The 13,607-nt window shown below is 39.4% G+C and overlaps 1 protein-coding gene across 1 annotated transcript in view; it reads left to right on the forward strand.

The window, feature by feature from the left end:
• Positions 1-13,607, forward strand: part of LOC148358582 (A disintegrin and metalloproteinase with thrombospondin motifs 8-like) — a 29,676-nt gene that overhangs the window by 12,907 nt on the left and 3,162 nt on the right. The window contains exons 5-8 of the mRNA XM_088345961.1: positions 4,322-4,614; positions 8,911-9,094; positions 10,756-10,928; positions 11,068-11,243. Of these exons, the coding sequence (XP_088202087.1) occupies positions 4,322-4,614; positions 8,911-9,094; positions 10,756-10,928; positions 11,068-11,243 (826 nt within the window). The remainder of the gene's footprint in view (positions 1-4,321; positions 4,615-8,910; positions 9,095-10,755; positions 10,929-11,067; positions 11,244-13,607) is intronic.

The raw sequence follows: 13,607 nt of genomic DNA on the forward strand, positions 1-13,607 counted from the left end.
ACGGGTCGATAGCTAGAGCGGGAGATCAGAGCGTGGTCGATGGGCAAAAACGGGTCAGTAGCCGGAGACAACTGGGAAATCAGGAACAGACGAGGAGGATACGGTTGAAGACGGGACAGACGGGCGCCAGAGTCAAAGCGCCTGCCTTGCATATGCGGAGGTTCGCTGATGGACTGACAAGGAGAGACTGGAGTACAGAATTTAAGTAGGAGGGGAATCAACGTGCAACGTGCAGCAACTAGCACCAAACGAGCAGGCACAGGTGAGGGAAATGAGTAATCATGACAAATAGATATTAATATATATAATAATAATAATTCATATATAATATAATATAATATATGACCACTCGTTATCGCTATACAAAATTGTGTAGTGTAACCTAGACAGAAGTGACACTACAAAGGGACCAATCTGCACCATTTTTTAAACTATATATTTTTTTAGCCTTGTGTGATTTATCCAGCAGGCAAGAACATCAGCACATCAATGTAATAGTGCTGTTCTTAAGCGTTTGTTAAGACATTTAATGACAACACGTTTTGGGTTAACTGCCAACCCAAATATATGACCACAGAGTTAGATTCACTCTTTACTCGAAAATAAAACTGTATTTGTTGGATGACTACTTTTACTTGACGTATTCAAATGTTAACCAAAATAACAGAGATTCACATAAAATGCCAAGAAAGAACATGCACCCAGATAAGGTAACAAAACTCAATTTATAATTGAGTATTCCTATGTTTTTATACTTTTATTTATTTACAAATTTGATTCCTTAATGTGTGTTTAAGTCATATGTAGACATGTGAGAAATATTAGGGAATGTTAAGGAATTCATGTTCATGAATGATAATAGTTTATAATTGAGTACTGACTCAAAATAAGAAGAGAAGACATCAACAAATTTTAACTTGCAAGGAGAACAGGAGAGGGCTGTACAATAACCCTCAGATGAGAAAATTATAACCTGTTGTAAAGATCCTCCACTTTCATTTTATTAAATCTCTTACCTTAAAAAAGCAGATCAGCCCAAAGGGGTGAGTAAATCATAGAACAGGAACATCATTGGCTAATATTGACAGTGATTTTATGAAACAGAGCAAAATAATCAAAATTACAAACAACAGTCATAACAACAAACAAGAGTGAGCAAAAATAACAAACTATGGTGCACAAAAATAGTCAGCAAAGTTCTTCTCATGTGTCTGATAGTTAAAATTGCGATAAATGTTTTACTTATCACTCCCGATATTGTCTAAAAAAAAGAATAACAAAGATTAAATTATACGCTTAACTTTTTATTAATAATTTGAGAATAGTGGTAAGGCCTTTGTTTTCAGTTATTTGATTTTAGTAGGTAAGTGATGGGCTGGGCGACACAAAGACAATCTTACTTAGGCTAGAACACAATGACCGAAGCAAGCGCTGCTGGTGTGCAACCGTTCGCTTTGCAGGTCCGCGGATGTTCAATATATTTATTTCTCGGTTGGATATTAAGCACACTCTGAACCCTATTTACATGCCGAGCTCCAAGCAAAGACTTCAAAACTGGGGGTGAGGGTGTGTTTTGGTGGGAAACCCCCAACTTTTGACAAATTGAACATGCTCTGCATTATATTGTTTTTTTTTAAATTGTGGCTGCTAAATGTTATTGTGCTTATTTTAATGACAATAGTGTTACAATACACTATTCTTCATTGTAATTTTATTTTTATAACTTCGGCCATATTTTTTTGCGAATTCATCTTGATAGTCTTATATCTTTTTTCTCTTCAAAGTCTTCATACATGTTTGACCTTGGAGTGCCATGTCTGATCTCGTTTCACACAATATTTCACACTGATATCAGCGGCAATAAAAATAATTCTAATTCTTATTCTAATTAATAGATTTTTCCCTCCCAGCGCAGTCGAAATAGAGTAAAATAGCTGTCAAAGAAAGTGAATGAGTTCAAATTGTAAAGTGCACACATTTTGCAAAAGGATCAATTGGTTAATAACATTGGCGCACTCAAAGTACCGGTATGTTTAACCTGCAACAACCCCCCCTTGGGGATGATGCAATCGGCTGAGCATGTGATGTGCGCAAATGGAGACTGCCTTGCACGGGCCTTGCGATCCCGGCGTACAGTCAACCGGGTGCAAAGAACTTTCCGTTAGAAAAAAACAAATAATAAATCATTCAATGAATAAGATTTCTTTGCAACGATTAGCTAAAGCAGTTACAAATACATGTAAGGACATCACTACACACATAAGTGGTGCTCCAAATCCACAAAACTACTCTTACATCACATGTACAACCCATTAGATGTGCATATCTAAAATTCCGTCACAAAAGACATAGGAATATTCCCATACTGCTCGTTTAATCCGAAATCTGCATGTATGTTTAGTTTGAGTTTAACACATAGTCATTATTCATTTCCAAATTAAGCAGTCCTAAAAATCTAATCTTTGGTAAAATCTTCCTATCGTTTTTGGGCAAATAATGTGTACCTGCTGTTGTCACGTTAGGCAGCGGTCTGGCATGGAAAGACAGGAAGCCAGAGACGGACGAGATTGATACCAATTGCCTGAGCAGATCTCGGTCAGTTGGAGTCGATACCGGACAGGACGGGACAGACAGGATTCATATTGAAACAGGATATTGAAACTAAACAGGACAAACTAGACGGGATCGAAAACTGGAGAGAATAATAAACAGGACAAAAATAGACGGGAACGAAACAAAAAAAACGATATTGAACAGGACAAAATAAACTGGAACAATAACGGACAGGAAATACCACCAGGAAACAGGGCTGAGTCAGAACCCACGTCTTGCAGGGCAGAGGTTCGTTGACGGACTGACAACGGAAAAGTGAGAGCACTAAGCTTAAATTGACGGAAAGCCAACCTGTCAACGAGCTGCAGCCGGCGCCAAGGCAACCGTGACAGCTGTGTTGGGCACGTACTAAAGAACAGTAATTATTTAGTTACTTCATTCAAAAAATAATTCATTACACCCCATAATACTGATACAAAAAAGTAGGACGTTACAGTGAAAGTAACTGGATGAAATTAGTGTTTATAATTGGATGGAAGCCAACCCCTTAAAACTACTTTGCCACATAATAAAAAGAAACAGAAAAATACATGTACACCATCCAGTGGAAGCAGTGAACCCTTTTCATTTGTATTGGCTTGTGTAACACTTATCCAAGAAAGTAGAGGGTAAGTTTGGGGCTAAAAATCTAGCCCGACCCGACCCGGCCCACGGTATTAAACGTGGCCCTGCCCGAGCCCGACAAATTAACTTGAATTGAGGGACTGGGCTCATCTTATTTGTAAGGACTCAGGAGAAGGAAGAAATGGTGATTTGGGCTAACTACGCCGCCCGCTCGCAACATTCTGCATTGCGCTGAGACAAAAGACAAGACAAAAAAACACAAGACAAATGACGAGTGGATAAATAAAAAAAGAAAAGTCAACTAAAGAAAAAGCCCAAACCCGAACTTACATTTTAGGCCCGATCCGGACTTCGGGCCGGGTTCATACGACTCCATATCCATTTTTTCTCTGATCTTCAAAACGCTCAAAGATCTCCCCCATTTCTGGGTACTGTCCAAGTTGTTTTCCTTTCCTCCCCAGACATAAACAAAACAAACACAAACACCAAAATTGAGCATACCTTTACCGCACATTCTGTGCTCACGTCTGCCCCATTGAGTATCCGTTGGTTTCTTCTTCCTGTATAACTCACACACCACTCCCTACACACTGATTACCATCTCTACTGGTAACACACAACCAAATATGGCATAGGAATTTACCCACTGATTTAAGTATTTTATTTTATAGTTGTAAATATGGCTTAGATTTTGGTATATACAGTAGGGAAAATATCTGCATGAGCAGAAATCCACAGCCCTCACACTCTTTGCTTGATATGGCGCCACCCTAACTATTCACTTGTACTTTGTAGATATTTTTAACACGCCCACCCATGAAGAACGTAGTTGGTGGATCGAGGGTTGTATGTTACATAATGTGAGATACAGGAGTATTCCGCAATAAGAGACCATTATAATTTGTAATCTGATTTTAATTAGTAGAGGAAAAATGCAGTAATGCACAATGTAGTAACAACAGTACAGTTACAAAATTGTATTAATAATGTGTTACAGTACTCTGAACGGAGAAAATTCCTGTGCAATGCAATAGTCCCAAAACTTGTCACCTGCAATAACTTCAATACTTTGCAGTGTCACAAAAACTAAGATTTCTTAGGTGTGATTGACCTGTTTCAGTATTGACCTGCATTGTCACCACAGGAGACTGCATGCTGGATGTTCCCGAGAGCACCTTACCATTGCCGAAAGAGCTCCCGGGCACAAATTACAACTTGGACCATCAGTGCCAGCAGATTTTTGGAGAGGAATTTTTCCATTGTCCTAACACAACAGACAGCGATATTTGCAGCCAGCTCTGGTGCCAAGAGGATGGAACTTCCCAGTGTTCCACAAAGAATGGCAGCCTTCCCTGGGCTGACGGCACCCCTTGTAGTCTCAACAGGACGTGCCTCCATGGAGTGTGCATGCCGACAAAAGAGGCGCTGGAGCCACTGGTAAGAATAGCAACATACAGCAAGGCGGCCAAGTTCATGTTTGTGCACAAGTATATTGATGGGCTCCATCAAGTGTAGTTAGATATTGCTGATAAATGGGATCTCAAACTTGCAACCAGTGTACATTGAAAAGGTTCATCTAAAATGGACAGTTTTTATATAGTATTGATAAATGTTATTAGTTTTAGCGCTTTGGGAAGTCTTCATTGACTTGAAAAGCGCTATATAAATGCAGATCATTTCATCTCATCATTTACACAACAGGGGTCCGCAGCCTTTTGTGTACCGCTATTCTCGTGGCCTGGTCCAAGAACAACAAAAATAAAAACAATAAACCTAAATCCACTGTGTATTCTCAAGATCATAACAGATCTAGACGATAATGGAAAGGCATTAGATTTCATCTCATCATGATACTATTTTTACTCACGGTACCATGTTTTACAATGTTGTCCTGGCTGAACACTTTCCCATAATTCTCCTTTCCAACATTATACATTGTGGCATTGTGAGTAAAAATAGTGCAACAATGAGATAAAATCTATGTCATGACCAGAAGAGACAGGACCCACTTGCGTACGTTTCTCTCAGTTTTAATGGGAAGAAGGGAAAGGATTGCACATACGATCCGGTGATCACTGGTCGCAGGGAGCAGGTTGCTCTGAACGCGGAAATGGTACTTAAGTGGCGAGCGATGGCGGTGTCCGGAGTGGAAAAAACAGGTCAGTAGACGGGACAAGAAAGCAAAAAACGTGGTCGAGATCAGAAAATGGGTCGAAGCCGGAAAACAGACAGGAGCCAAAACAGGAGTGAGTCAGTTTAAATACTGACAGGGAGCCAATCTGTCAATAAGCTGCAGCTGGGGCCACACGGGCGGGACCAACTGGGCGCCATGGCAATCGTGACAATCTATTGCCTTTTCCTCGGTGTTCTGCAATCCTAATGGCCAAGTGGATTCAGTGTTTTTACCGCCACAACCCAGGTTTGATTCCCGTTGCAAACAATGTTGCGCAAAAGTACACTAGTCAGGAGAATTTGTCAACTGATCAATCAATGCCTAAATACTGCAAAGCCTTGTGTATGACGTGCACCCAAACTTTGAGTTTTTTGGGGTAAAAGAAAAAAAGCATTTACACACGAATAAATAGGGTACGAGGTAAAATAAACAAACACTTTTTCTTTCCGTACAGCCCAGTACCAGCCTGGTACTGGTCCACAGCCCGGTGGTTGCCAAACACTGTTTTAGAACATTGTGTTAAATTTGCACTGGACATCAAATTGTAGTAAAAATTACGGAATAGACAAGGTATAATAGTGGTTAAAGAAATGAAGTATAGTAAATAAAACAATACTTATTTCTTACCAGTTTTCTTGTAGCTTTCGTGTCCGCTAACAATCCTCCACAAATGAAGACTTTTTTTAGCTGGGTATTGTTCTCATATTCCTAGATTAGAAAAATCTCTCAAATTCACATTGAAATGATTTGGTTTTAAACAAAAGTTGCCAGTATCATCCGTAAGATTTAATAAGAATATCCTCTTTAAGAATTGAACTAAATGCAAACTATCTTTATTTCTATGATTTTTTTTATACACAATAGTATATCTATGGTAATATTCAAGGCAACTGGTTTTAAGTCATTGGCAAGTAAATAAAACGGGAAAAAAATGCACTACAAAAGAATGCACAGCTCGAATTTGTAAGCGGGGCAGTCTCAGACTATTTTTGCCTCTGGCATCCGAATCACCAGCTACGGCTGCTGCTTGAAATGCACATAGATATACTAAATCACACCCTGTGAACAGACCAAACCAGGAGCTGCAGGACAAAATTCCCCTTTTTTTCCCGTTCTTTGACAAGGTGAGGCCAATCAGAAAAAAACCCATTTTGAGATTGATTTTAAGGAAGCATATCCTCCTGACTCAACTTCTTGATAAATGCGAATTCCTCACAAAAAACAGTCAGCATGCTGTTTTGCTCCAATAGCCCATGTTTGGGAATTCCATCACAAACACCATCTTGTAAAAACGTCTGGCTGTATTTTTATGTCCTACTTTAGAAGTAGGGTGATATAATAATTAATTTGTTTTCCAAACCGCTCAGCCACACTAGGATTACGGGGTGGTGGAGCCCTTTCCAGCTGAAAGCAGACATTGGGTGGGGGATACCATGGACGGATGGCCAGCCAATTAAGGGGCACACATAGACAAAAAAAAACATCCAGACAGATCAATATCTAGAGACAATTTGCTCAACAATCAACCTGCCATGCATGTTTTTGGAATGTGGGAGGAAATTGGAGGAAATCCCATGCAAGCATAGGGAGAAGTGCACACTCTGCACAGTTTGGTTGGTAGCTTGTACATAACCTGGGACCTACGAATTGGATATGAGGTGGATATGCTCACCAGTCAATCACTGGGCCGCCACTGACATATTACACTATGAGGCGCATCTGAATAACCAAATTGTAGGAGGGTGCCTTATAATCCAGTGTGCCATATATATTCTACAACACATTGGATACATTGGAAATGCATACAGTGTCCGTAGGTGTGCATTACTATACTAGGTTTTACTGTATAGTGCCGTATTCGAGCAGCAATTAATCTTTCGATAATCATTGCCTAGACAAAATCGCAATACATTTTATGCAACAGGATTCAAATCCGGGTTGTGGATGGGGGGGGGGGATTTTGTAAGGTTTATTGTTCTATAATCTTTATCAATTATCCATTATCCGTTTTCGCTCGGATCATAATGCGCTACAAAGCCAAGGGGCCGAGACACTTGCTCACAGCCAAGAGGCTGAGTCAAGGTCCTCGCCTCAGAGCCAAGCAGCGGGCAAACACATTCCCACCACACCATCAGTGGTACAGATTACATTGGAAAAGGCATTACTGCTTATCTCATAATCACACTATTTTTACTCCTGGTGCCATTTATTTGTATAGTGCATTTTTTTCTGCATTCTCTTAGGTTAAACACTCACTCCACTCATTCACCTGTGCATCATTAATGTTGCGAAAGACAGAAATCGAAAACAGAAAGTCTCTCAACAAATTACTACACAAGCTCTTTTACGTAGGTTTACATATTAAACTGCAACATTATTGACACACAGGTGAAGAACTGGAGAGACAGTATAATGCAGAACGAAATGCACTTGGATATTCAGTGTTTCTGGATTTGTGAGTAAAAATGAGCTCTAATGCCTGTACCACTGGGTGTCTCGTGGTAAAGTGTCAGTGTCTTAAATGCCACGACCCGAGTTCGATTCCCGTTGCAATTAATGCTTTGCGATTTTACTCTGCAACCCTTAACGACTGATCGATCATTGCATTGTATGCCGTAAATGTATAACGGGCAAAATGGTGTTCCCGGTAGCTCTTACTGTACTCTAAAATGCATGTGCCTTACAGTCCGGTGCGCCTTATTTAAGAAAAATATAAGACAAAGGACTATTCTTTATAGGTGCGCCTTATAATCAGGTGTGCCTTATATCTGAAAAATATAAGACAACAGCCCATTTTTGGGAGGTGCGCCTTATAATCCGGTGCGCCTTGTAGTCCCGAAAATGTGTTATTTAGCATTGATCACAACTTACAGTAGTGACTGTATTCCACGGGGAAATTACTCTCTTTTGCAGATGCAGTTTTATTATAGACCATTTGTTTTTTGGGGGAAAAAAATGTTTCAACTATGTTTGTTTTATCTTAAGGTTTAGAATTAAGAACAGCAATATATTGGACTATCCTAATATAATTCACTATCCGCATTGCAGTACAGTCTACTGAGAATATTTTGCAGCCATGCAAGAAGAGCTCGTATCCCATCTGCAAAAATAAGATAAATCAAAGACTTCTTGGTGGCATGTTTTTAAGAAAGAATGACTTACTCTGTTTAAATTTAGTCTGGCTACCTTGATAGCTTTTCCACGTGCTACGTTCGCACATCTGTTGAAACACCCAGACGCTGTGGCAGCTGGGAGTTAAGTTGTCCTAATGTCATTAAGCTCCTGGAAAAGGCGCACAGCCCCTAAATTGTGCAGCAGTATGGCGGACCGTTTTCGTTTTGAGTGACACAAGTAGCGAGAATGTGGGTACGGGCAGACATGAGACGCGTGCCGTACTTCAACGCGAAATTAATTTGGAGTCACGGCATGCCAACCCGCTGCAACCTCAGAACTCCAAGCCCAGACTGCGGTTTCGGTTGCACAGTCGAGACTTCCTGTGGTGACCAAGCTCTCTGACTGACTACTGCCTGTCTTTTCTGCCTTTTTTTTCTCAACTGCAGGTGGCTGTAGATGGTGGTTGGAGCGTTTGGGGACCATGGCAACAATGTTCTAGGACATGTGGAGGTGGGGTGGAGTTTTCCTATAGGGAGTGTACCAACCCAGAGCCTCAGAACGGGGGCAACTATTGCGAGGGACAGAGGGTCCAGTACCAGTCCTGTAACACGCAGCCATGTGAAAATATTGGTGAGACACAAGTTCAGTAGTTTCTAGATTTTGTCTGCCCTAATATAATGATTATATTTGGCAAACAAAATCACAGGAAAATACCTGGGAACTTCAACCAATTGTCCTGCTTAATACTGATTACAATTACTTTTATTAAGCGCTAATAAACCTTGGAAAAAAACGTGGCATCTGTTTACTCACAGTAAGACAGACCATGTAGAATAGAACACAAAAAATGTGTTTGAAAAAGCTTGTATTATTTACCAAACAAACAACACAAATAATTCTTTCAGCATTTTTCTTGGTTATTTTTCCACTGTCAGTAGATTAAGTACTTCTTATTACACGTAGCATATTAGAGTTTAGAGCCAAAAATGTTCTAAGATACAAAAAGCAGATCCTGCCTAAAGGGTATGAAAATCAAAGAACAGCAACATTACCGACCAATAGTGAAACTAAAGTGAACAATGCATACAGGTCGAAAAAAACAAAAGTGAGTAATAACACAGATGCTGCCCTACTTACGAACGAGATAGGTTCCGGATGAACGTTCATAAATTGAATTTTTTCGTTGCTTCAGTGCTAAATTTTGTATGTTTAAGGTTTATATAGGTATGTTTGAGGCTTGTATAAGTAACCTGTATTGTTTTGTACTAAAAAATAAAACTTTCATGAAATAATATGCTCTATAAAGATAAATAAAGTTGAGTTTGACTTACTGTTGGAAGATGCGCTTCAAGAGGTCCTCCTTCATGGTAAAAAGAGGCCGAAAAAAAGCGTTGCGACCATTTTCCATTATTCCACTTTCATTTCAAATGAAACTACTCGACTTTTTACACTTGACATCAACCATAATGAATGGATGCACGAGATATTAAACAATAAGAATGTCAAAGTTGTTAGCGCACTGGAGATAGTATAAACATAGAAAGAATAGAATGTACACAACAACTAGGAAGAAAAAGCAGATTTTTTTTCTTCCTGGTGGATGCTGGGTGACCTCCCACAGCGCCCACGCCGGTGACGGCGGAAAGAAGCACTACAGTACTGTCGTTTACTCGGAAAATGGTGCACACAATACAAAATCTAACTAACAGCAATGTCCGGATATTTTCCGACATCCTGAAAAAATTATTCATATCTACCATTTTACGTAAGTCGAATGGTCGTAAGCAGGGGAGCGTCTGTAGCCAAAATAACATACAGCCCTGGGATCCTATGGAATCTTATTCTCAGATGTCGGACATGAGAAAACAGAACTACATTCTTTATTGTAAGCAAGCAGAATAATCCTAAAGGTGAATTTCAGTTTAAGTATGAAAAAAATGAGCCTGAGAATACTATGCAAGGGTATTTGAGCACGTGTAGAATTTTTTTTTGTATATCCTGTAAAACTGTATCTCTAGTAACATATCAGAATACATTCACTACACAGAATTTGTATTCTTGACACAGCTGCTTGGGTGGTCAAACTCACAGGTGTTGAACCTAACCAGCAGTTTTTGGCGGATTACTTTCCCCCGTATTATAAACATGCCAGAAAATGATAAGTGACTCGTTTCCTTTCATTGTGGGTTTAATGTGCGATGCTATTTACTATAGTGAATAAAACAAAACATTGGTTAAAACATGCTTTCAATGGGTTGCTGACACAACACTTTTCCACTTTTTCCATACAGGCAAAAGTTATCGAGAGGAGCAATGTGAGAAGTACAACAGCCCCAATTACTTGGACTACAATGGTAACATTAAACATTGGATACCAAAGTATGCGGGTGTGTCTCCTAGAGACAGATGCAAACTGTTCTGCCGGGCCAGGGGCAGCAGTGAATTTAAAGTTTTTGAGTCTAAGGTAATTACACATCGCTCAAATCACACATTGTGAAAATATGACAGATTTCCTACACATTCAAATAATGAAAATCAGAAGCTGAAAATTGATTTTTTTTTTTGCAATTTTTTTTTATAATGGAATAATTATGCTTTTGTAGGTAATTGATGGAACCCCATGTGGTCCTGACACCACATCTGTATGCGTTCAAGGCCAGTGTGTAAAAGCGGGCTGCGATCAAGTGATTGGATCCAATAAGAGGGTTGATAAGTGTGGCATTTGTGGAGGTACTGGGCTCACCTGCAGGAAAATTACCGGCTCCTACAACAAGGCAACGTAAGTTGAAGAACTTTTCATTTATTATTGCATCAGAAATTATACAGAAACAGTGGCAAGCCGTGCATTTCAAACCTAGTTCTTTTATAGGGCTACGTCTGAATCAATCTAACCCTCACTAACTATTTTATAGCTGAAAAACATTTACTCCAACTACAGCAGCGACACATATTAAACGCAAGAAATGTCAATATTTTTTAGGGATATAGCCACATTTTACTCACCAAAAATGTTTTTTTTATTAGTGCACAAAATCTGCCCTCCATTTTTTCTCAAGTCGATTTAGTTTACTCTTTCGTACAGAGCAATTCAGTTCCATCAAGAAGTTACTTTCCACCGGCATCGAAGCTTATGCTAAAAGTCGACCCTTTCCTAAAGGGTTTCTTGCATACGTTTTTATTCGATTTAAAGCTGAAAATGTCCGTTTTGCAGAAACAGTGGACACAGGGATATTTTTGTTCACCTTTTTATTGTGATTCTTCTGTTACCACCCCCTAGCCAGTCATTGTTTGTGAAACGGCTGAGGTTTCCCGAGGTTAGCTCGAAGGCTCTGACTTTCCCAACTCAAAATCTGATGGCTAAACCAACAGCTTTATCTCCACGTATTTTATGCCTCAGGGCCTGCAGAACTGATTGTGAAGGCCTTTGGGTAAATCTCTGACCCTGGCAAGACGTAAGGGCTGACATGTGATTGTTAAAAGCAACCATCTGGAAGCAGCACAACCAGGGCGAAGCGATGAAAGGAAGCTGACAGACAATTTGAAATGATTAAATGAGTATTGATGGAATTAACATCACATGATTAAGATATTTTCTATGGCAGCCAAGAAGGCCTTACAGGCCCTGATCGCCCGCTGCTGTCATAAATCGATTTTATATTCCAAATAACGCCTAAGCTTTAGGCCATCATCAGCACGTGAGGTTCTTGCTTTTGTCCACAACAGATCCTGGGGATGCGGTGATATTACCAGTTTCGTGATATTGAAATAATAAACTGAATACATATTTCTGATTTTATTCTCATATTTTAAAAATATATGTTCATGGACAAGTTTTGGTTTTTAGCACTTTAAGCTTGTCTTACTGCTGTAACAAAAGAAACTTCCCCATTGTGGGACAAATAAAGCATTATCTTATCTTGTCTCTTCCTCAAACGACTTCTCCTCAAAACAACTTTTCTCTTAAATCAAATTTAGTCAGTTATTAGGGATGGCAACAAACTGCTAATTTATTACAAGGTGTATAGCACAGCATAAGTGTCCTGCGTTGGCAGATAGCCTTTGGCAGTTTTGGAAACATTGACATAGTTCAGCGTGCTGTGATATGCATTCAAATGCAGTTGCACATTTTAAACGGTCCATCAACGCATTATTTCAAATTTACCCCCTCCTACAAAAAACAAATTCAACATAAATACGTTATACTATTCTTTTTTTAGAAGTTCATGAAAAATCAGGTCTTTTGGGCCCCAAAAATGTTGGATAACAAATTGTATCTGTTTCGCAATGTGTCTAAATTGATTTAACACACATTGAACAACTTTATTGCATTCGAGTGGGCTGACTTGAACATGTTTGATATGTTCTGTATTTTACACAAAATATTCAACTCGGTTCCAGTAAATTATTCATTGGTTGGATTTTTTTCCCACGTGTGTTCGTTTATCATCCACATTGTACAACTGGTAAAACTGGTGCCTGAGCTGAGCAATTCCATTTAAGTTTGTATTGCAAAATATTACAGGGGCAAAAATGTGGTATAAAACAAAGTTTGATTCACAAGTTCGGTGTCAATTTGGCTGACAGTCACTTTAATACTAGGAGTGGAGGATATAAAAAAATTAAATACGAATAACAGGTAGTGGAAAAATGACTACCTCACACCAGCCATTTGTTTGGGCCGGGTTTGGTCTGGCAAGTACGGATAGAACAAAAGACCTTCTCCTAACTGCAAACTAAAAACACCACTTCAGACTGAATAACATCTTAATGAATGGATATATCAAGAAGTAACTAATTAATAAACTTATCTATCCATCTATCTATCCTGGTCATATCCCTCGAGATGGGTGACCGACAGCAAGACAAATACATACACAAAAACAAAGAAAACAAAAAATAAAAACAAATTAAAAAAGGGAGAAAGTAGCAAAAAACACACAAACAAAACGAATTTGACCATGGCCAACCCAAATGCCCAAATACCCAAACAAGTTAAGCACCTCGGCACCCAAGTTAGTCATGCTTTCATCCCTCCAGATGAAACAGAACACAAGAAAGCGCCCATATCACTCGGGTCAGGGTGACACATCACACTCTTCTGTTCAACAGCAGGGCCCGACAGTTTTCACTGGTTTACCCCTGC

This window comes from Urocampus carinirostris, chromosome 10, assembly GCF_059441175.1.
Source record: "Urocampus carinirostris isolate Australia breed hairy pipefish chromosome 10, RoL_Ucar_1.0, whole genome shotgun sequence".
Lineage (NCBI taxonomy): Eukaryota > Metazoa > Chordata > Actinopteri > Syngnathiformes > Syngnathidae > Urocampus > Urocampus carinirostris.